The sequence below is a fragment of the Hemibagrus wyckioides genome, linkage group LG17 (genome assembly GCF_019097595.1).
Source record: "Hemibagrus wyckioides isolate EC202008001 linkage group LG17, SWU_Hwy_1.0, whole genome shotgun sequence".
NCBI classification, from domain to species: domain Eukaryota; kingdom Metazoa; phylum Chordata; class Actinopteri; order Siluriformes; family Bagridae; genus Hemibagrus; species Hemibagrus wyckioides.
In genome coordinates, this window is record NC_080726.1 from 24,143,613 (window position 1) to 24,166,689 (window position 23,077).

General features: G+C 42.2%; 2 protein-coding genes across 5 annotated transcripts; one reads left to right on the forward strand and one right to left on the reverse strand.

Annotated features, from left to right (window-relative positions):
* The first annotated feature begins 1,993 nt into the window (after positions 1-1,993).
* Positions 1,994-9,948, forward strand: fam222bb (family with sequence similarity 222 member Bb). Its single transcript, XM_058413735.1, has 3 exons — positions 1,994-2,133; positions 4,023-4,144; positions 4,706-9,948. Exons 2-3 carry the CDS (start codon positions 4,066-4,068, stop codon positions 6,436-6,438), a joined length of 1,812 nt encoding a protein of 603 aa, XP_058269718.1. The 5' UTR covers positions 1,994-2,133; positions 4,023-4,065; the 3' UTR covers positions 6,439-9,948.
* A 163-nt stretch (positions 9,949-10,111) lies between these two features.
* p2rx8 (purinergic receptor P2X, ligand-gated ion channel, 8) lies at positions 10,112-19,783 on the reverse strand. 4 transcript variants are annotated; one of them, XM_058413736.1, is made up of 12 exons: positions 19,464-19,781; positions 19,040-19,190; positions 18,340-18,411; positions 17,600-17,675; positions 17,414-17,537; positions 17,039-17,119; positions 15,488-15,629; positions 13,545-13,681; positions 13,353-13,446; positions 13,187-13,252; positions 11,735-11,850; positions 10,112-10,322 (listed from the first exon to the last, which is right to left on the reverse strand). In XM_058413736.1, the coding sequence occupies exons 1-12, from the start codon at positions 19,598-19,600 to the stop codon at positions 10,178-10,180; spliced, it is 1,341 nt and encodes a 446-aa protein (XP_058269719.1). In that variant the 5' UTR covers positions 19,601-19,781; the 3' UTR covers positions 10,112-10,177. The 4 variants fall into 4 exon arrangements, 3 of the variants coding, with proteins under 3 accessions (XP_058269719.1, XP_058269720.1, XP_058269722.1); XM_058413737.1 differs by having other exon boundaries at positions 17,414-17,510; positions 19,464-19,780; XR_009206993.1 differs by lacking the exon at positions 13,187-13,252 and having other exon boundaries at positions 13,315-13,446; positions 19,464-19,783.
* Positions 19,784-23,077: the final 3,294 nt, after the last annotated feature.

The window sequence follows — 23,077 nt, forward strand, 5'->3', positions numbered from 1 at the left end:
GTCGCTGACTCCGCCCAGTGCTAACTGTGCTGAAACGGAAGACATCTACAGAAACTCTTCAGACCTGTCCAAAGAAATTTCTCAGATATACCTATATATAAATCCATCCATTTTCTATTATTCCTAATTAGGGTCACAGGGGTCTGCTGGAGCCTATCCCAGCACACATTGGGTGAAAGGCAGGGGTACACCCTGGACAGGTCACCAGTCCATCACAGGGCCACATATAGACAGACAACCACACACTCACACACACTCCTATGGGCAATTTAGAATTACCAATCAACCTACATGTTTTTGGACTGTGGGAGTAAACCGGAGTAAACCCACACAGGCACGGGGAGAACATGCTAACTCCACACAGAAAGGCCCCTGCCTGTTCGAACCTGGGATTTGAACCCACTAAGCCACTGTGCTGCCCCTACATATATATATATATATATATATATATATATATATATATATATATATATATATATATATATATATCATAAATTATAAATATTATTCATACCATAACCGTACCGGTAAAGCAGATGGTCGCATGGAGGCCACCATGGCTTGATCCTTTACTCGGGTTTCTGTCTGTGTGGGTTTTCTCTGCAACTTTCTCCTACATGGGAATAATTGATGAGCTAAACTGACCCCAAGGTGTGAATGAGTGTATGAAATTGAGTGCATGGTGTCCCATTCAGTATGAGTTCCTGCCTCATGCCCAGGCATGTGCACGGGGGCGCATGCAGCTGGAAGGCTTTCTTCCTGGGATAGGCACGAGCCAGACTAGGATAAAGAAAGCAGCTACTAAAAGTGAATGAGTGACTGAGTGAATCATGCATGCAAATATATGAGAAATGGAAAAAGAGAATGTTTGCAATTTCTATACAGACATGTGAACAGATTCTGCATGAACTGTTTCCTTATACCCTATGTAATTTAGCATCCTAAAACAAAATCATGGTTAGAGCATGCTATGGGCTTCAAACTCAAAATGAGACCCAATACTTCTAGCAAGAGGTCAGTGGCTGTAATGTATGTTTGAATGATGTTATGGAGGTGAAGATCATCAACTACTATGAAAGTGTCTTGCTGTACTTACTGTCTTGCTGCATGATAAAGTTTCTTCTAATCAGATTGGATGTTTTTCTCTGTAATTTTTCCAGACAGAATGTTTCTGTAGACTTCTGAATTCATTCTGCTGCTACCTATATCATCAATAAATATTACTGAGCCATGCAAGCCCAGCCATGACACTACCTCCACCATGCTTACCGATGGGTTCATTTTTTTTTGGTTCATTACCAAATCCTTTCTTTCTCAACTCTTTGGTCTTTTAACACTTTGGTAGAGGTCAATTTTGTTTCCAGAACTTTTGTGGATCATATTGTTTAACCCATCTTGATGCAAATACCAGGAAATGTGAAAGCTGAAATTCTCACATCCTCATAATCATCTTTTGATCTCAAACTCAAGTGTCTTCAGTGTATAGCAAAAACAAAAGACTTGGCCTTGCTGTTCCAATACTTTTGGAGGGGAACGTGAAAACTTTTGTTTGACCACTTTGACTAATTTTCTTTGGGAATCCTATATGCTATATTTTGGAGGATGAGCTCCATGAGTGCAGAGTGGACATTGTAGAGGATGAGCTCCATGAGTGCAGAGTGGACATTGTAGAGGATGAGCTCCATGAGTGCAGAGTGGACATTGTAGAGGATGAGCTCTATGAGTGCAGAGTGCACATTGTAGAGGATGAGCTCCATGAGTGCAGAGTGGACACTGTGGAGGATGAGCTCCATGAGTGCAGAGTGGACACTGTGGAGGATGAGCTCCATGAGTGCAGAGTGGACACTGTGGAGGATGAGCTCCATGAGTGCAGAGTGGACACTGTGGAGGATGAGCTCCATGAGTGCAGAGTGGACATTGTAGAAGATGAGCTCCGACAGAGTGGCAGCGCTTTTGTGTGTGAGCAGCTCTCTCTGCACTCACAGAAGAAGATGCGTGGGAAAACTGTAATGCGCATGCGCATGGTGCGGCTACACTCAGCGACTAAACGACGCTTCACTAGGGAACTAAGAGCGCTGGACAAAGCCACAAAATGCGGTTTTGAGACCCAAACATCGCATATAACGCTGGAGAGTAAGTTTTATCTTATTAGCAGTTCATTCTGAGTGTTTGAGATGTATTTGGACTATAAGACGTGAGCACTAAACCAACACAGGGCAGCACAAAGAAGACTGGAATAGCTGTTAGATTTGAGCGTTATTTTTTCTCCTACCCGTTTTCTGACCAATCTAACTTCACGGGTCAGGATTGGCTAGTACGATCATGCCCTTTGCGCTATGATTGGCTGAATGCGTATGCACTTAAACTGCTATCCAATCGGCGCGCGGAAGGTGGGTTTTTGTCGTAATACGCGTGGGGAAAATAATGCTAGCTGGAAAGATAGCCAGGAATTTTTTAGCTAACAAAGTCTTAGCGTTGAGCTAAACCAGTTACCCTGATGTACTGGAGACAAACCTGGCATTCATTAGGATAATATGGAGTACAAACTAGCAGAAGGTGTCCAGTAACACGTAGTGCTGAGATAAGATGTCGAAGTCCGTCTGCTTGTTAAGCTAATTTTCCAGACCTAGCAAAGCCCAAGTTTGCTTTGCTAGCCCGCACACAGGTTATCCAGTGCTGGCTAGCTAATGGCCTATACAGAGTAGCTGCAGCCGACCAACTAACATTAACTTTCCTATTAACTAGCTGACAGGTTTGTTCCATTCCTACTCCTGTCTCTGTCCTGTGTGGTGATAATAGTGTTGACATAATATCATTATGTTTTGCTTGGCTTGAGCTCAGTCACTTATCTGGCCTCGGATTAGTGTAACTAATTTAACATATCTAACATACATATGTGTGAATAGCTAGACTAGTTAATCATGTAAGGCAACCTCCATTTTATATATAATACTGAAAGGTCCAGCTGACTTTGTAGGGTGTATATAAGTTAGCAATGAGGAGGCACCAATCCCATTTTTCCATTTTCAGTACGATCAGCTCTGAGTAATGACTGATACCTGATACTGATCTCACAGCCACTGAGACGACTTTCTGCAAGTCATGTGAGACATCAGAGGTGTGATGTGACGTGCTTTAAGACAAGTCATGTCCTGTGCTCTGTCTCGTGTCAGACAAAATGTTCACAGCGTCAACACGTCGGTGTGAGTGGATCAGGATAAAGTAGTCAAATCTGATGTGCCTCAGTTTTAGACCAGGGCACAATTGTTGTATGATAGATTGGTGTGTGTATATATAGAGCTTCAAATATATTGCATCTGAAAGCATGAGGTAATGGCTTAACATCACACAGTGGTCTGCCTATGCAAGACTAATCACGTTCTTGAAAGATTCATGTCTGTGGCTTAAAATGGAGGATAAGCTCAGGGTGGAGGAATCAGCTGGAGATCATGAGGCCTGTGTTCCCGCTGCAGCGTCTCCTGCCATGCTTACTGGAGAATGACGCACACTGCAGGGTGTGCTCTGTGGGCCCTGACACCAGCTGCTTCACAGAACTATTTATAAAGGTCATGGAGACGTGCATGCTGAGGCAGTTTTAAGGCCACTTTAGCTCCTGATCTGGAGTGATGTTAAGGGCTGGAAGCTGATAACCTGTGGAGGTTATCAGAGACTTGAATACAGTGAGGCTATCAAACGTGATAAGCTATCGGGTTGTTCCTGTTTGACTTGTGTATGCAGTACATAGCCATTTTGACTTGCATCATTTGTAGTTTTACAGGAGAAGGTTACCAGGGACGTGGTGTTACACAGATCATATACGCTTTCTGAATAAAGAGAGTGTTTTGGGATAAAAGTGGTGCTTTTTGAATACTTCCTGACAGTTCCATTCAAATTCAACAGGCTGGATTTATGATGAATCATTATTATGTGCTTTTATCTATCTAACACCTGTTTCTAACACCTTCGGTTTCGAATAGTAAGGTACATTAACTTACTTTCTCTGCTCCTGTGTCATCTTGTAGTGTAATAAGGAGTGTGTGACCGCTGAATTAATGCCTGTGTGACATGCTGGCCTGTCTGCCGGTATCAGTACCCTCTCTCCAGCTTCTCACCCACACGCAGATGAACACTGGACTTCAGAAATGTAAGCACCTTTTTGACTCAACAAAATCCTCCTTTCATGATCACATCACCACAGTTTCCTCATGCTGCTGGTTGAGTCGCTTGTAGTAGACCAGAAACAAGCTGCTGCAGATCAGCAAGAGTGTAATTCTATAGCCTGACAAAAATTAGGTTATTTTGGTAAAAAGGAAACAAACAAGACAGAGATGTGTTTGGAGGAAGTCTTTACACAGTAATGGAATACAGACAATCAAACAACCCATAGCTTTACAATAACAAGCCTATAATCTATTGCAATTAAATTAATGCTAAAAGCATAGATTTTAGATGTAATTGGATATAATTTCACACAGTTTATACTTTGGCTTAGGCACATTCAGATATTAAAGGTTTATTGCAATAAATCACTTTTATGAGTTTTTGAGATCTCATCAACAGTTTCTATATGGTCATTATGTAAATGTATTTTTTAAATAGGAAAACTCAGCACAAAACAAACTTGAACAAATTCAGAAAATAAACCAGAAGTTGAATGACGTTAGTTTTCTGTTTGCTACTCTGCCACCTTTTCCACGTTTCCTAGGGGACACTACACAGAAGATGCGATCTGCACAGTATCCCACGCCAGCAGAGTTGGATGCCTATGCTAAGAAAGTTGCAAACAACCCGCTGACTATAAAAATCTTTCCCAGTAACGTGAAAGTACCTCAGAGGAAGCACCTGCGTCGTACAGTGAACGGTCTCGACACCTCCAGCCAGCGCTACAGCCCCTACCCTACTCAGGTCAGCACCAGGACTGGCCTTCTGGCCATTGTCAAACTCCCTGTTAAAAGAATCCTGGAGCATCCTCAAGTCCGCTTCCTCCCCGAGATTGCCATGAACCCACAGAATGGACCCTACGGCACTCCAAGCACTTTAAACCTGCCTCAGACTCTTCCGTGTATGCAGGCTCTCTCCCAGCCACAGCTTTTGGCTCAGAAGAACATCCCCCATTCTCAGAGCTTGCAGACTCAGAAGAACCTCTTTCATTCTCAGAGCATGCAAAGCCAGAAGAACCATCCACGTTCTCAGAGCTTGCAACCTCAGCAGGCCCTTCCACACCCCCAGAGCATGCAGGAACAGAAGGCCATGCCTCACCCTCCACGTTTACTACAGCAGCAAAGCCTGGGCCATCAGCAAGCTGTCCATCCTGGCCTACCAAGACAACAGACTGTGCAACAACATGCTCTCAGCCATCAGCATGTTCTCATGCAGCAGCAATCAGGTCCTCAGAACCTCCATCACCTGCCTGAAATGCCTCAGTCGGCTGGCCTGCAGAACTCCCACAGTTTCCCCCATTCTCAGTCCATTCCTCAAACCCCTGGACCAGGCCTTCCAGCGCCTAGCAGTGCCATGCCCGGTGCCAAGCTCCCTGACGCAGACGCCCCACCCAATGTAACTGTGTCTACCTCAACCATCCCTCTGTCTATGGCAGCCAGCTTGCATCAAAAGCAGCCCAGCGACCTGAGCAGCATCGTTCACCAGATCAGCCGCTTCTGCCAGGCACGAGCCAGCGCCAGTGCCACATCGGTGTGCGAAGGCCAGATCGCCAACCCGAGCCCCATCAGTCGTAACCTGTTGATTGACGCCAGTTCTCGCGTGTGTGCTCACAACCCTCTGCCCTCCTGTGCTCTCGCTAGCACCGCTGACAAAGCCGCTCTGACATTGCCCAATATGGCTCCCATGAACATGAGACATGCTTATCATGATATGAAACAGCAGCCGGCTCAGCCCCACTTACCACAGCAGCACCCCTGGAATCAGCAGCTGTCTCACCTCCAGTCGCTCTCAGACGGTGCTCAGCAAGTAAAGAATTCAGCCAGAGATGGCTCAACAGGGCCTGGCTTTCCAAGCAAGAATATGAGCTATGCTCAGGATGTGTGTATGGGCCAGTCATTTAACCTGAAGCCCCCCATAGACAAGCCCACACCTTCGCCACCTGTCACTGCCATGCCCGGAGCTGTGAATTACAGCAACGGCCATTACGTGCAGCCTCCGTGGAATGGCATCTTGCCTACACCCAACAGTGATGGCTCAGGGTCTCAAGAGCTGGGTGTTCCTTTCCACACAGGCATGTCGGCGGCATCCATAGAAAACAGGACTCGAGCAGGCAACACGGGCCAGATGAACCTGATGCCACCCATGGAGTACGTGGGTGGAGACTTTCAGGCGCCGTGCTTTCGAGAGCAGAACACGGGCATGATGGTGAAGATGAGTAGGGCTCAAGATTCAAACGATAGTCGCAATGTGCACATTCACCACCCAGGGTACAGATGAGTAATGGTCTGCTTAGGAGTCATCCTTCAGTGTTAGACTCAGTATAAGAAACACATCTCTGCTCCTCCTTCTTTTCTTTCCAGTCTTGCAAGTGATTTACTGTGCACCCCCCCCACCACGTCACGGCCATCAGTTTACCCGATTTAACTGTGTGCAAGGTTTCCAATGGCTCTTTTTGTGTAGATTAGATTATGAATCAGCCTATGGGGGGAAAATCTATATAGAAATCTGTGTAAATCCAATACTGTATTTATTTGCTGTCACAGCTGTTAAAAGCAACATCTGTTTGTATTTTTTTTTCTCTCTTCAGTTTCTGTTCTACACATTCATCTTGACCTACTCATTGATCGATGCAGTATGTGTCAGATGTGCGACATGCTGTATTTCCTCCAGTTTATTCATTTTTTGTGTAGTTTACTTGATTTTCATTAGAAGTGCTAATACTGATGGGCCACACACCCAGCTTACTGAAGGAATTATAGAGGTGCCATGTTTCTAAAATGTGAGACTGTTTCTCCTGTGCCGTGCTCTGGCGTTTCCGGCACAGGGATCAGATGTTCCCTTTCAATGTTTACATGTTAATTTGCACTTGTAACTTTGAATCAGTAAAAAGTGCAAATCGACTCTGGGTTAATGCACCTACGACAAGACTGTTTCTTGAGGCTGATGCTCATAAATGCTCAAGACTCTGATTGGACTGTTACTGTAAGGCTTTCTCAGTGTGAAATATTTCCTCTTTTATTGCGTCACCCCCCACCCCCCATGTTGGTGTTCACTCTATGCCATAAGGTTTAGTTATATTGTCCATCTGTCCTGAAGTAGACACACCCCGGGATCCTTGGAATTTTTATTTGAAACCTCTGCACCTGGTGCGTAGTTTGGTATTTTTTGTTATTTGTGTTTTGTTTTTTTAAAAATACTTGAGTTTCTTCGATGTTCAGGGTATATGAACCTGATCAAGATCTGCTTCTCCCCTTCAAAACCCATTGAAGTATGTACGTGTGGGACAGAGCAAGGCGATCAGCCTGATGTTTAATACATGTCCACCCCAGGCCAGGCCTTTTTTGAAACCTTCCCATTTTATGGTCATTTTTTTTTTTCAGTCTTGTCCAGGGAAAATCCTTACTTGAGCATTAATGGATCACTTGCAAAATTTTATGGCAATATAAAAGAGAACCGCAGGCTAAATCTGACGTGATCTGAACACTTGCCTCATTGCTGTGCTACTGTAATTGAGGGCCGTGATGAGCCTAGTGTGAACGTGGTGATGCTGCGTGTTTTGCTCCATCAGTAGCTCCATTTCTCTCTCTGTTTGATCAACGATCCTTAAATATAACCAAGAGATTCGTTATTTCTGAAGATGACTCAACTCTGGTACCATCTGGCTTTTCAACCTGAAGAGTACTACCACTGAAGATGATTTTCAGAACTAGAAAAGTCGATTAATATTCTAGGGGGAAAAAAATAACTACAGCAGGTCGTAGTTGGTTACTCTACAGCAGTCAGAGTAAAGTTAATCGGGTCAACTGGCTTTAAACGGCGTCCGCTGCTTTCGGGAATAGTCTTGTCTCGTATGCCGAGTGCCTCCCTTTCTCAGGTCTACTGGTGCCTCCTTGCTTGTCATCTTCCCACTTCATGCACACTACAGCGTCTGTTCGTGTGTGTTTTTTGTTTTTTTAGTGACTCTACGTCTGACAGCGGGCCATGTCCTAGCCAAGCGCAGGTATTTTTGGTGTAACTGATGGAGCAAACACTGGGCATTTTGAAGGTGACACGAATGACGTGCAGTATGTTAGCCTCGCCGGTTACCCCTTAAAAGCCTTAAGTATTTCTTCCTTGGTTTGTCTTTGGCATAGTGAAGAAGATGCTGCCGAATTATTATTATTATCATTATTATTATTATTATTATTATTAGCTGTTTTAATGTAACTTTTTTTTTTTGTTTTGTTGTTGTTTTAATCGAAAAACCCCTATTTTTTTTTTTTTAAAGAAGCTTCCTCAGATGAGAATTAACGTTTTTGTTTTTTTTTGTATTTAGCGACTTAACTGTGTATTGCTGTAACCAGTTGTCATTTTGCATTCAGACCAAAATCATTTCCTTTCCACAGATAGATAATTTATCGTGTCGGATTTTGTTATCGCAGCACATTTCAAACTCCGAGGTCTCTCACAGTCGTTTGCTAACAGGAGCTAAATGATGCATGCTGGAGAAGAAAAAAAATAAACCCCAAGCTTTTTTGGATTGCAGTTACACGGCCCACACTTGGGTTGGTTAATCGTGAGAAGATTAACTAATTCCTGGCTGTTATGGTTACACAATTTTTTTTTCCCTCCCCGAGAAGCTGCTATTTTGACTCCATCCACACATTACGTTCGAGCGATGAGAGAGCATTCTGCTCTGCTTTTTTCACAAAGCTACATGGTTAATGGATAAGCGAACGAACGCATTTTGCTCGTCACCTGCTTGCCATAATTAAGACATTGTAACGCTTCAAGATTCGATTTGACACGATCCTTATTTCATGTGTTGTTACAGCTCCAGGGCACATAGTCAGGCTGCTCTTTGTAAAAGTTCCTGTTTCCATGTGAAGTGCCTACACTGGGCGGATGTGGACTGTGCGTATATATCTGACTGCCTGGGGGGTATAAATAGGAAACGTCCTGGCTACAAACGTACACGCTACAAAGACCCGGTGCACTGCTCACGAGTGGGGGACCAAACTGCGTAAAACTACTGATAGGAAGAACGCTGCATGTGTGCCGCCTCAGGCATAAAACCTATTTGAAATTGAAATTTGCTGCTGAATCTTTAGTCTAGGTGGGTGAACCTACGCTGCTGAACTTCTAGTGCCCTTCTACGGAGCACTTCAGAACGTTCTTTATATATCTTTATAGAGCACATGTACTCTCAACAGTACATAATGACGGTTTTGTTTTGTTTTTTTTGTTTCTTTTAAGTTCAGGACTCATGCCAAGGGCGTTTCATCTTGTTCTACCAAAGAACAAAATGTCGCATGAATGGTAGCGGTGTGCAACTGTAACTTTAAATCTGTCATTCCAGATGCCCATGTTTTTTCAGGAATAATGTGTTGCACAAACATTCCCCTCTAACCAAAATAAAGGTTGACTTGCATTTGAAAAGTGGTTTTGTCGTTTTATATATCTGCGTCCCGGTGCGATGAAGATTTTACGGAAATGTAGAAACGATCCGTCACACCTCAACTACACTGTGTGTCATTAAACAAAGCAAAGGGTTCGAGGAATATGTAAAAATGTATATTCGCCATTTCGTTCATCAACATTTGCCAAGGGAGAGCAGAAAAACTGCGACACATTCGGTTGCATTGAGAAGCGCTTGAAGAATTGATCCAGCTCCAGAAAGTGATGGATGAGAGATGGAAACTGGCATGTGGTCAAAATGCGAAGATAGCGAGGGATATTCGCTCACGTTGATATGAATATAGTGATACAGTGCAAATCATACTCATCTAATACATGGAATAAACACCAACGGTCAGTATTAAAGTGCACATGAGCTGTTATTGCTTCCGTCTTCAAGTAAGTACATTATTGCATGGCTAATTCTTTTGCATAGTGATCGCAAAAGTCCTTAAAGCGACTAATTGAACCTCTGGGTCTGTGGAGCATCGGTGGAAAAGATGCATTCTGTCAGGATTTTAGAGCTGCTGTCCTTTAAAACAACAAAAAAAAAGTGAGTTTATGTTCAGTACGCAGTTTGTCAGGCACTTGAATTGTCTTTGGGTAAATCTGTTATTCCTGGTGTGTGCTGGTCAGACGTGGGGTCTGTGAGTTGTTCCAGCTCTGATGGCGGTTTCACAGCTTCCTCTGATAGGTCAGTACTTTTCCTGTTGTTGTTTCCATTCCTGGGGAAAGTGCAGAGTAAACAGTGATTTAACAGACAGCTCAGAGACAGAATGTCCAGCAAATCACATAAATAAGGAATAAAACAGGTTCACATGCTGTTATAAGAAAATAATTGGTGTCTAATGTAATATGATTTATTCCTGTTATACTACAGCAACTTTGAAATTATTGCATAGTGATAATTATGATTATGTAATAATTCTATAGCACAGGTTTAAGACTACATGGAAAGCCATGAGAAGAGTTAAAAGATATTTACACAACAAACGTCACGTGACTTAAACATTTTGTTGGTAACGGAAGAGCGCAGAAAGTCCGTGGAAATCTTATTCATCAGTCGAATCATTCACACTGTTCATTTAACACCAGCTGATTTCAGTGTGGAAATCCTGTAGATGCCCCCAAGCAGATGCTCCACTGACCCCCAACCCCCAAAAGCTTTACTGGGATCTACAGCAGACTCGGTAAACAGCGTTCTAGTGAGATTAGCACTCACTGGACAACAGGCTTTTAACACGTCACTGAGCTCTTCACTCGTCCTGCTCGGACACAGGGCTGCCTATCTGCTTATTGAAAAGTGTTCTGATGCTCGCTTTTATTTCCCTACCTACTTCTCTGTCTCTCTCTCTCTCTCGTGCTCCCTTTCTGTCTCTCTCTCTCTCTCGTGCTCCCTCCCTGTCTCTCTCTCTCTCGTGCTCTGTCTCGCTGCCTCTCTCTTTCTTTCGTGCTCCCTCTCTAATACTAAGTAATATTCATGTCTGCATTTCTTTCTATGTGTTACTCTCTCTGTTGCAAAGTGATGACACCCGAGACACCAGCCATAAATCCATATTCTCTCTCTCTCTCTCTCTCTCTCTCTCTCTGTCAGATTTGAGAATTCAACTATTCTGTGATATAAGGCCAAAAAAAAGCACTTGTTAGCGAGAAACATGAAAGTCCTTGTCTTGATGAGTCTCACACACAGAGGAAGAATCTTCTTACAAATATCTTTTTGCATTTTTCTTTACAGCATGTTTCAATCAAACATATGCAGTGGTTCTCAAAGTGATGTCCCTGTGAGCCAGCATAGATTATGTTTTGTTTGTTTTCCGGTGATGGAAATCACAATCCATCAGCATTATATAGCTATATTTATTATTTACTAACAGTTTAGTTTAATTTCCCTGGCCAAATCCAAACGAACATGACATAACGCCAGTTTGGACTTAATGTCTGCGGAAATTTCAGGAAGCAAAGGCTTTATGGCTCCAGAAAGTGGCCAGAAAATTAAGTACACGTACAAACAGCTGGCTTCTTAAATGAATTTGTACAGACTGGTGTACTGTATATAGGATTTATTTATTTTTACGAAGTGTTTGAGAACCCCTGGCAGTAATTACTATAATATTTATACACACAGATGCAGAATTACTTTTGGGTTGGTGTTTTTTGTGTCGCATACTTATTATCTGTTTCAAATTTCCTCTCTCTGTACAGGGTGCTTTTCTTCATCATGTAAAGAAGGACCATGTCGCAGAAAAACGCCCCCTGCAGGAGAAAGAAAGAAAAAAACAAGAGACCTCATGATATTATCCAGGCGCTTTTATTTCAAGTGACTTCTTAGTGGGTTGTCGAGATTAGAGAGGGATTTGCTCTAGCATGGAGTGTTAAATGTAACTGGTTATCTTAGCAGTAACTCTTGGATTTTTATCTTGCCGATTTTTAATGGTTATTTTATAAGGATGTTTATGAGTTTAGAACTTGCTTTAAAAACACATACAGAGACAATGAAACTGAAACACTGTATATATATATATATATATATATATATATATATATATATATATATATATATATATATATATATATATATATATATATATGTATATGTGTGTGTGTGTGTGTGTGTGTGTGTGTGTGTGTGTGTGTGTGTGTGTGTGTGTGTGGTGTATCGAGAGGCACGGTAATGTCGACATAACCAACCACGAAGAACCAACCACATCCAACAGAAATCAAGAGGAAGCTGGCTGAAAGTGATGTCCAGGTACTAACCCCAATTGTATTTAAAAAACATAATCACAATTAAAGCCATACCTCAACTCTCCTGTTCAGAGCTCCACAGGGGCAGGGTCATACTGCTATAGCCAAATCTTTGGTCACTTGTGTTTCAATGGTGCAGCAGCAGAAATCTTGGACAATGTGAAACATGTATTGTTCTCTAATGAGTCCACCTTAACTGTTACAACATAGAGAAGCCCCAAAGAAGCTCACCACCCTGCTGCATGCTCAGAGTGAAGCACCAGGGTGGATCAGTGATGCTTTGGGTAGCAATATCATGGCATTCCCTAAGCCCACTACTTGTGCTAGATGGGTGCTTCCGGAGGACTATGTGCACCCAATGGGTCAAACACTGTCCCCTAGAGGTGATGCTGTGTATCAGGATGAAAATACACAGCAAGACTGGTGACAGGGTGGTTTGATGAACATCTCCCATGTCCTGCAGTCACCAGATCTGAATATTATTGAGACACTTGTTGGATGTTTTGGAGGAACGAGTCAGGAAATGTTTTCCTTCATCAGCATCACATAGTGACCTGGTCACTGTCCTGCAAGAGCAACAGCTCAAAATCTCTCTAGCCACTTTACAGGAGTCGTATCTGTCAATCCTAAGACTATCTGATGCTGTATTGCCTGTAAAAGGAGGCCCTATGCCATAAATCATTATGTCTAAAAGCAGGTGTTTCAGTTTTTTTGTCCATCCCTTTTGTACGTTAAACACAAATACATAAACTCTATGCATAAATTGACAGCAAATAATCACTAAATTTTGTATACCTACAAAGAGCTAAAAACCTTGTCGGATATTTTAGATGTGAATACTTACAGCACCCATTAACGCAAGCCCCGAGCCTATATTTATGATTGTAGGAATTATATTGAACTTTCCAGCCTGAAAAAAGACAGAATGTGTTAAAAGGTAAACAGCAACTGAACGGCTTTAAGCACCAATACCAGAGATGCTGTAGATGCTGAGAATTTCCTCTGCGTACCTTGCCATGAACCAGGATGTCAAGGCGAATCCCAAACACCTTAAAAAGTATCCTGTAGTTCTGTCCGTCAGCATTTTTAAAATATCGTGCATATCTGAAAGAGACGGCTGTTAAAAGGAGGGCAGTCCTGGCACAGCAGGGGTCTCACAAGGTCAGGTTTTGTAGCATTGCGTACGAAAAAACAACATTTACCTGAAGTTGTACCCTGACGAGATTGCACGAGCTGTAGTTTTCACATCCAGGCGAGTGAAACTGTATCTCGGGTGACACGCTGAATAACCTTTATCCAGGTCGCAGTGCCACTCTATTAGGATTCCTATCGTCCCTCCCTATAAAGGAGAACGACACTGAGCTCATGTAGTATTTTCATAAAGAAGCCTAGCTAATTTACATAGAGCTAGTTAGAAAAGTCACGTATAAAAACGGCAGACTCATTTACATTTATGGCATTTGGCAGACGCCCTTATCCAGAGCGATAAGCAATTAAGGGCCTTTTTATTAGGTTAGCAATGAGCTGCCCGGCTAACTTGGGCAATCTAGGCTGAATAGAATGAAACTTTTGGTTAAACAGTTGCACTTTTTGAACATATAGTACACAGTTACATCAGGGAAATTATTTATAAATCACACTCTAGTGTCACCCAGAGTCATGGGAGTCTGGTTCCTCTCAAGGTTTCTTCCTCATGACATCTCGGGGAGTTTTTCCTCACCGCTGTCCTTTCTGGTTTGCTCATCAGGCATAACTTTATAATTAAGATCCTGAATTTTTATATTATATATAAAGATGCTTTGCGTCAATGTCCATTGTACAAGGTGCTATACAAATAAAATTGAACTGAAAAAAATTCTGTTGCACACTGGTCGTTAGCAGCATGTGTATTGGTGGATATTATTCATTCTTAGTGTATTATGTAATTAGTCTCCGGGTGGTCCAGCGGCAGGATCCCGTGCTCTCATTGCCGTGGCCTGGGTTCGATTCCCGGGCAGGGAGCTAACCCAACCACTGAAGAGTTAACTCTCAGTCCCGGTCCCAAGCCCAGATTAAATGGGAGGGTTGTGTCAGGAAGGGCATCTGACGTGAACTGTCTGGACCAGATGATCTGCTGTGGCGACCCCGCACAGAGAGCAGCCGAAAGAACAACAACAAGTGTATTATGTAATTTATTCAGATAGCTGGCTAGTCTGCTACTAAAGACCTTCTGTTGATGTGGGAGGGGTTGGGGGCGTGGTCGAGTGTCAGCTGCAGACGGAGAGGAGTCGAGGCAAACCAACAGGTAAAGAGTTATGATTCTCGCCTGTGTCTTATTACCACAAAGCTACCTATTTATTTCTTTGTGCTTTCATTGAAGCCTGTAACCTGAGAGACATAGCATGGAATAGCTGTTAAAGCTTGCAAGATCTCACACACACACACAAACACACACACACAAACACACACATGGAGTGTAAACCTTGAACTTGAACAGGGGAAAAAACTGTTTTTTATATATATATATATATATATATATAAAATCATTCACCTATGAAATGTAGATGTCATGTATATTTGCTAAAAAGATTAAAGGTAATTGGGCCATAATTAGGATAAAGCTTTAAAAGTTCACTATATTCACCTTTGTAGGTAAAAGATACATTTCTGATAAAACATTTGTGGACACCTGACCATCACAGACCCATATATGGTTCTTCTCTAAACTGTTACCACAAAATAAAAGCAAACAACTGCATGAATGTCTCTGTGTGGTGGAGCAGTTCACAGCATGACAATACCCCTGTGCACAAAGCACAGAGCTCCATGAAGACCTGGTGTGTTAAGGTTGGAGTGGAAGAACTCAAGTGTCCTGCACTGAGCCGTGAATCTGACTGAATCATCTGCACACCCCAGACCTCCTCACTCTTACATCGGTGTCTGATCTCACTAATCCCCACAGCCATGCTCCAACATCTAGTGGAAAGCGTTCACGGAAGAGTGGGGCTTATCGCAACAGCGAGTGAGAGGTAAAATCTGGAACTGAATATGAAATAAACACGTACGAGTGTGATGGTCCGGTGTCCACAAACTTTTGGCCACAAGGGTACAAAGTAAGAAAAACTATAGTTTAGCGCATGAGACTGTAACATATTGTCATACTCACCAGTACAGCCATGTCCTGAAAGTCATGTCCAGTTCTCTGGACTATATCACTAAGCCGGAATATGGGGCAGTAAGGATGAGTGAGCTCACTGTATAAACATTTCTTCAGATATGTGTCATCTACCGTCTCCAAAACATTTGACCTGAGGGCACAGTTTGCCATTGCTATCAGTGCAAACACAGTGACCAAAAACAGTGACACTGTGCTAGACTTAGAATAAGAGATAAACACTGTATGTGTTATAATCATGTAACAGTATTGACGTTTGTTTTTCCGAAGATATTCTTAAAGCTTCTCTGCAGAACTGAGGATTTTCTAGAGTCACTATGAGAAAGCTAGAACTGGTAGGCCATCCATGACCCTGTCACCGGTTCACCACTGCTCCTTGCTTGGACCACTTTTGATAGGTACTGACCACTGCAGACCGGGAACACCCTACCAGAGCTGCAGTTTTGGAGATGCTCTGATCCAGTGGTCTAGTCATCACAATTTGGCCCTTTGTCAAACTCGCTCAAATCCTTACTCTTGTCCATTTTTCCTGCTTCTAACACATCAACTTTGAGGACAAAGTGTTCACTTGCTGCCTAATATATCCCACCCACTAACAGGTGCCATGATGAGGAGATCATCAGTCTTATTCACCTCACCTCTCACTGCTCACAGTGTTATGGCTGATCGGTGTACTCTTAAGCGAACAGTAACATGACACATAGTGGGTGTGTCTCAATCAGCTCCCTAGCTCCCTAGCTGGTGAATCAGTACATTGTGTTCACATGTTCAGGCACTGAAAATGGACCCTGACTCACTACACATCAGGACATTGAGGACATTCTAATTTCCTCATCATTCACTATACAAACCCAAACATATGAAATATTTACGTTTTATATGTCATATAAATATGGTAGCTTTATGGTTAAAAACTACTGATCAGAAGTCCACTAAGCATCCACTGCTGGGCCCTTGAGCAAGGCCCTTAACACTCAACTGCTCAGTTGTATAAAATGAGATAAAAATGTAAGTCTCTCTGGACAAGGTCACCTGTCAAATGGAAGAAATGTAAACGTTAGCTTAATTATATGTGTTTCTATCATGGTGCTACAAGCAGGATCGTAGACTCGCTAGTTGATTTGTTTTTAAATCATGAACCACTTCAACAGAACGAGAAATAACGCTAACGTTAACAAGCTACTCGCGTTTCTCGATGGAGTTGGCTGAGAGTTTGTGCGTCTTTTTTCGACCTGAGAAGCATAAAAAAATACGACGCCCAGATTTCTAGTAAGGGAACAAAGCGAACATCGACGTTCCCTGGTTTTTACAATGCATTGTGGGTTTTTTAGGGAGCGAACATTCCCATTCTGGAGGGATTTTGCCCTTAAATGTCTGACTCCCTGATCAAGAGAACCAGTGAGCTGATTTAGAAAACACGCTCTGTTCCCTACACACCTTTTCAGACATAATTATTAGCTTTTTTTGGTGGACCTGGCAACGTACTTTTGCATTTAATCACCTTCATGTCATTCTTAAAGATTAAAAACGGGAATGACTTACTTTGAGAAGTCAAACAGAGGGAATCTGATGAAGTTCTTGATGTATATGGTGAAGTTTTCAGCTTTTCCTAACAAAGGCACACTAACAAGACAAAAAAACAACAACTTATATACAGCAAAATGTAAGCAACAAACATCATAGCTTTGTGTACGATCACAAGAAGATGGATTTTAGCCACTTATCAAAACTCTCTCTCAGGAATATTTTCTGCTTGCAAAATACGAAAGCCTTTAACAGCACCGAACTCCTGCTTTGCCTCATCTATCAGGCACAAATAAATACAAGCACAATTCTTCATTTTGTCATAATCCGTGTAAGCACCGTGTTCTCCAAGCCTGTGATACGCTGTCAAAGTGTTAAAGTATTTACTCTTACACTGGTCGGCTGCTCCGTTCAATGGGGCACCAGCCGTATATTTCACAGGTACCTGTAGAGTTCCTGTCTTTCTTTAAGCAGCGTCCTGTCTTAATTCCTGACGGAAGCAAATCAAACCAGAATGCTGAATATTAATGCTAATTATTAATGAGCAGATTCGCTTGAATCTCTGGAGGTTGTACACACCGTGGCCAGCTATGACAGTGTCTCCTTCTGGGCAGTCTTCATTCCCTTGGCAATGACCGTCAAGTACTTTTACACTCTACAAAAGAAAAAGTGCACTTGATTCATTCAGAATATACATTAGCTGATGTAGAGCTACCATCTGGCACACGTAGAGCGAAAGGCATTATTGCTAGTGGGGTTTTATTGTCCGACGCCTCGGCATTCGAGAACGTTTACATGCCCTAACAAACAGCATGATTTAAAAAGAGACTGCCTGTGACCATATGAGGCAATGTGAAAGGCTTCCATCGGTGTAGCTGTTACTGACTGGCTTTCTGGACTGATCCTGAGTAAAAACATTGCATGGTGAGTCACTGAAGACTGTCCTTCAGTTTCCTTCAGTTTTAAGCAGGACATGAGAGAAGAAAACAACAATAAACACTGTGTCCAAGTGTGTCTTCAGGGTAAGGAGCGTTTGCAGCAACAAAACAACGGTCAGAAAACGACGCACACTTTATGTATAATTGATACTGACACAAAAGCAACCGTTGCTAGATGTTAAACCTGACACCAGCAACACCATGCTGAGGTTCTCTGCTCATAATAACTTAGACTTAATAAATATCTTAATGTAGTGCTAGTCAGTCGGTGATATAATCAGTATCCCGGCCATAATTTCGTCCTAAATCAGAGCGTAACTGTTTAGACCTGAGACAGTCTGAGTTATTAGTGCCTATGTAAAAGTTTTGATTGCGTCTTACCTCAGCACAGTATCCTAATTTCTGGTTTGGGGTTGTGATAAAATTGGTGGTGATAAAGAGCATGGCTTCTCCCTGGAGGAATAAAAGGGTTCAGTTATTAAACAACAGAGTAGATTTCCAACCCTGGTCTGAGATGTCCCTCTGTCCAGCACACTACAAGTTTAATTCCTTTTTATTTGTATAAACAATGGACATTGTCACAAAGCAGCTTTACAGGAGTATAAAAATTCTGGATGTCAATCCTAAAGTTTAAAATTGACATTTGTTCTAATTCATCTAATTCATTCCTAACAAGCAAGCCAGAGGAGACGGTGGTGAGGAAAATGTCCCTGAGATGATATGAGGAAGAAACCTTAAGAAGAACCAGACTCAGAAGGGAACCCAACCTCATCTAGGTAACACCTGTGAGTGTGATTTCCTTTCTATACCTCTACACTATATATAAGTGTAATTGTGTAATCTGGAGCTTTTGAGGAACATATGAGTACGAGCATCAGCTTGATGTTTTTTTGTTTTGTTTTTCTTTACTGCTCTAACATGCCCAAAAGGGTGTGACCCACGACCTAAACATGACCCAAAGGGTGTGTTGGAGCAGGAAAAACACTAACGTTTGCAGGACATGGGGTACCTGATGACCAGGAGGTGCATTATGCACCTTAACACACACACACACACACACACACACACACACAGGTCTCACCTGTTGTGGGATGACGTAATCCTCAGGACCCCAAAGCCAGGCTTCAGAGCCTGTAGTGTTGGTGAACGCAACCCCTTTCACTTTAGTAATGACTGAACTCTGTATAGATTCTTCAGTCTCCTGATAGCCTTTCTTAATAACAAACACCCACCTGGACAGTAATCACATGACACATCATTTGCATTTCATGTTATTCCCAAAATAGGAAGTGTTTAGTTCATACATGTTTAATCTTACGACCATCTTGAGACCATGCATAATGAAAAACACATCAGATATAAGAAGTCCTCGTTATTGTCATGGTGCTTGATGATGGACACGACTGAGTACAAAGCAAAGCAGAAGGAAGGAAAGCGTTGGCACGCGCACGCGGACAATGCGGACTTATGCGACGTTGAAAGATTCAGAGCAAAAGTGACCTTACCCGATGATATAACCGATTACAGTGAGCTGTATGAGTCGGTAAAGGACGCCGACTTTCTTGTTTTTGGCGATGACGTATTTTTCGGTCTTGTAATCAAACGCAGAGATGAAAACACCTTTCAAGTCGAACGGTGCCATTTCTGTGCGCGAGAGCCTCCAGGATCACATAACGCTGAACCAGCTGATAGTGTTTATACTGACTGCGACACACACACACACACACACACACACACACACTCACTCACCACAAGACTGAACCATGGCCAGCTACTTACTCACCCTGATGATAAAGCTACAAAACCCCCCTCTATTTTAGTCTATTTTATTCCAGTGCCTATTAGTTCAATAACATGCTTTAGCCCCGCCTCCAGCACTAACAGCCACGCCCCAAAAGAATGTTAGAACTTCGATCGTATCTCATCGATCCTCTGTAAGTGCATGCTGCAAAAGTCTTTAACAACTTCATAACTGAAGGTCAAGTCAGAATTTCAGAAAATAAAATAAGATCACACAAAACCAAAGAACAGGAAGAACTTGGAATTCCTACTCGAGAACTCGAGATGGTTTGCTCAAATCCGAGTTCAGAAATTGAAAGCGACACAACATGGTTGCCCACAGCGTCAGTAGAAACGCACCTTTTTATTTACCTTTTATATTTGAAGTATTCGAATATAATATTGTAATTGTAATATTGTATTATGATATTGAAGTATTTAATCAACATACAGACAATAAATCTATAACACTGACTATACAGTGTTGAGGAGGAACATAACAGGTAGCTGGATAGATTTTTGCTAACAATAAACAAACATGGAGACGTCCATGTCCAACGTCTCACTTCTCTCGCTTTTTTTTTTTTTTATGAGAAAGCAGGTTTTGAGGAAAACATTTACAAACTCTGCAAGGAAAGCTAGCTCAGAGAAATCTTAACACATAGAAATGAGACAAACTGGTTGGGAATATCAATATTTATTAAGATTGAAGTTGCCTCCTGCTTATGCAAGGACAATAAGGTCTCCAACAAAAGAAAAAGGAGGCCTTCTTAAGCTGTCCTGACAAAGAGACAAAGGTATCTGCTACCAGATCCTGTTAGGAGAGACAACACTGACCACTGGCCCTTACAAGGAATTCTGAAAAAGGAAGATGTAAGGTGTTTGGATGCAAAGGCATTGTGAGGATCATGTGCTCAAAGTCTGCTGTTAGCTGTCAGAAACCTTCCACAAGAGCAAACACATTAACCCTGAGTGCATCAGGTCCACTGTAAAAAAAAAAAAAAAAAAAAAAAAGGTTTACAGTGGGAAATCCAACAAGATCTAGAGTACTAATAGTAATTAAACAATGTATTGGAACCACAGAGAAATGTCGTGTTGAGGGATGGAAACGGTTTAAACTCAGTGGTTGTAACCTGCTCTGCATTGTGGAAGATAAGGAAGACCCAGAGTCTGCTGTGAGCTTGATTAACACTGACATGATAGCTGGCATTGTCTATTACACCACAGAAACAAAGTGGAGAACAAAAACCAACACACAAAATACGAACATTTTCTGGATGTTATTATTGGTTTTGTGATGTGAATTACACAGTAGTTTATCTCTCTCATTTCTCTTTAGAGCCAGGTTTTACTAACACATAATGAAGTGTATGGTCTTTCAACGACTAGCTTTTTGTTAATGTTACAAACATCATCAGTGTTTAGTATACTATTTTCATCCAATGAAGCGGTGTATGAATACTGCTATGGCCTGAAAAAGCAAGGTCCTTTATCAACTGACAGATAAAAAATAAAAAAGACAAAGGGAGGGAAAGGAAATTCATTTACATTTATCTGTTCAGCAGAGGAATACGACTAACAGGTGACTTACAATTGAGGAGAAACAAGCAAAGAGATAGACAAAGTGGAAGACAACAAGACTTATAATTGAGTACTCAAAGAGCAAGGTGCAGCAGAGACAGAGCTAGAGGCTCTGTTTTTGTGAGGACAAGTCAATGCTTTGTTAAGTGTTCAGAGGAGGTGGGTCTTCAGCTGTTTTGAAGACACTGATGGATTTTGCTCTCTGGATGGACCATGGATATTCAGTCCTTTGCAGAGGGACAGTCAGATTCAAGATGTACATGTAACTATATGGAACCATTCATAAAAATAAATATAAATATAATATTGCACTGGGCAGCACGGTGGCTTAGTGGTTAACACTGTTGACTCACAGCAAGAAGGTCCTGGGTCCAAATCCTGGGTTTGAACAGGCAGGGGCGTTTCTGTGTGGAGTTTGCATGTTCTCCCCGTGCCTGCATGGGTTTCCTCCGGGTACTCTGGTTTCCTCCCACAGTTCAAAAACATGTACATTAGGTTGATTGGTCATTCTAAATTGCCCATAGGCGTGAGTGTGAGTGTGTGTGGTCATCTGTCTATATGTGGCCCTGTGATGGACTGGTGACCTGTCCAGGGTGGAGGATAGGCCCTAATTAGGAATAAAGCGGGTATAGAAAATGGATATTGCACTCAAAACACAGGACAGCATATTTTTACTTCTATACTTCTTACAACCATTCTCAATTAGATTTACTTTTCTAACAATACTTCTAAGGAATATCTGAAATAATTTCATGTAAATTGTCACAAAGGTTTTTTGTTTGCTGTCAGTAATCAGGAAGCCTGCTATTTCTTTAACCAGGTCATGTTTCCCTGAGGTATAACAAGTAACCCACATGTAAAACTGTCATCAAAACCAAAACCAAATCAAAAAACATTCAACACAAACAAGACAGATGACCTGCTTAAATCAGATAACACCATTAAAAAAAACACATACGCAATTAAAAATAGCAAGACACACAACGAAGACCATAAAAAACATTTCTCATATCTATAACAGGAAATTTGACCCTCTCACACTGGACAAGCACACAGGCAAACAAAGATGTTAGAATTGCATGGTTTAGTCAGTTCATGTGGAGGTCAAGTTTCTGTGAAGATTATGGCATTATGAAGTACAACAGTATTTTAGCCCAGTTCCTGGGTTCCTCTGCTAGGATAGCAGTAGACAGAGCTTTCAACAAGACGACGATCCAAACATACTTCCAAATCTACACAGAAATATTTGCAATAATCATCTCTCTGGATTTGAAATCCTGTGGTCTCAATCGAAGAAGGAAATCCACTCGCACAAACCTCTGAATAAAAAGAAGCTTATATTCAGAATCACAGGATCTGTCATGGTTCTGTCACATCACCACCCTGGTGAAGACGGCCCACTTGCGTCTCTACCTACTTAGACAACTGAGTGACTGCCCTCTAAAGTGCTAAGGAACCTCTGAGAAGAGGCATTACAGTTTGGTTTGGGAACAGCACCAAGTAAGACAGGTGGTTCTCCAGAGGGTAGTGTGATCACACTGACCTCCCTGACCTGCAGCAAGAGGTGCTGGACCAAGGCCAGGAATATAGTGAAGGACCTCAGCAGTTGGATCAGCTGCCTCTTCTCTCTGCTGTGACCAAGGAAGTGCTTCTGCTCCCTGAAGGCAAACACAGAGAGATAAGGAGGAGCTTCTTCCCCCAGGCCATTCAGGCCATCAGCCAGAACAACACTTGGAACCTGGACATTTTTTGGGATTCA

Coding starts and splice junctions, on each gene's coding strand:
- fam222bb (XM_058413735.1), top strand. CDS start 4,066: ATGCTGGCCTGTCTGCCGGTATCAGTACCCTCTCTCCAGCTTCTCACC. Junction 4,145..4,705: donor GAACACTGGACTTCAGAAAT/GTAAGCACCTTT, acceptor CACGTTTCCTAG/GGGACACTACACAGAAGATG.
- p2rx8 (XM_058413736.1), bottom strand. CDS start 19,600: ATGGCACCGTTCGACTTGAAAGGTGTTTTCATCTCTGCGTTTGATTAC. Junction 13,447..13,544: donor TCGTCAGGGTACAACTTCAG/GTAAATGTTGTT, acceptor CGTCTCTTTCAG/ATATGCACGATATTTTAAAA. Junction 10,323..11,734: donor CAAAAAACACCAACCCAAAA/GTAATTCTGCAT, acceptor CACTTTCCCCAG/GAATGGAAACAACAACAGGA.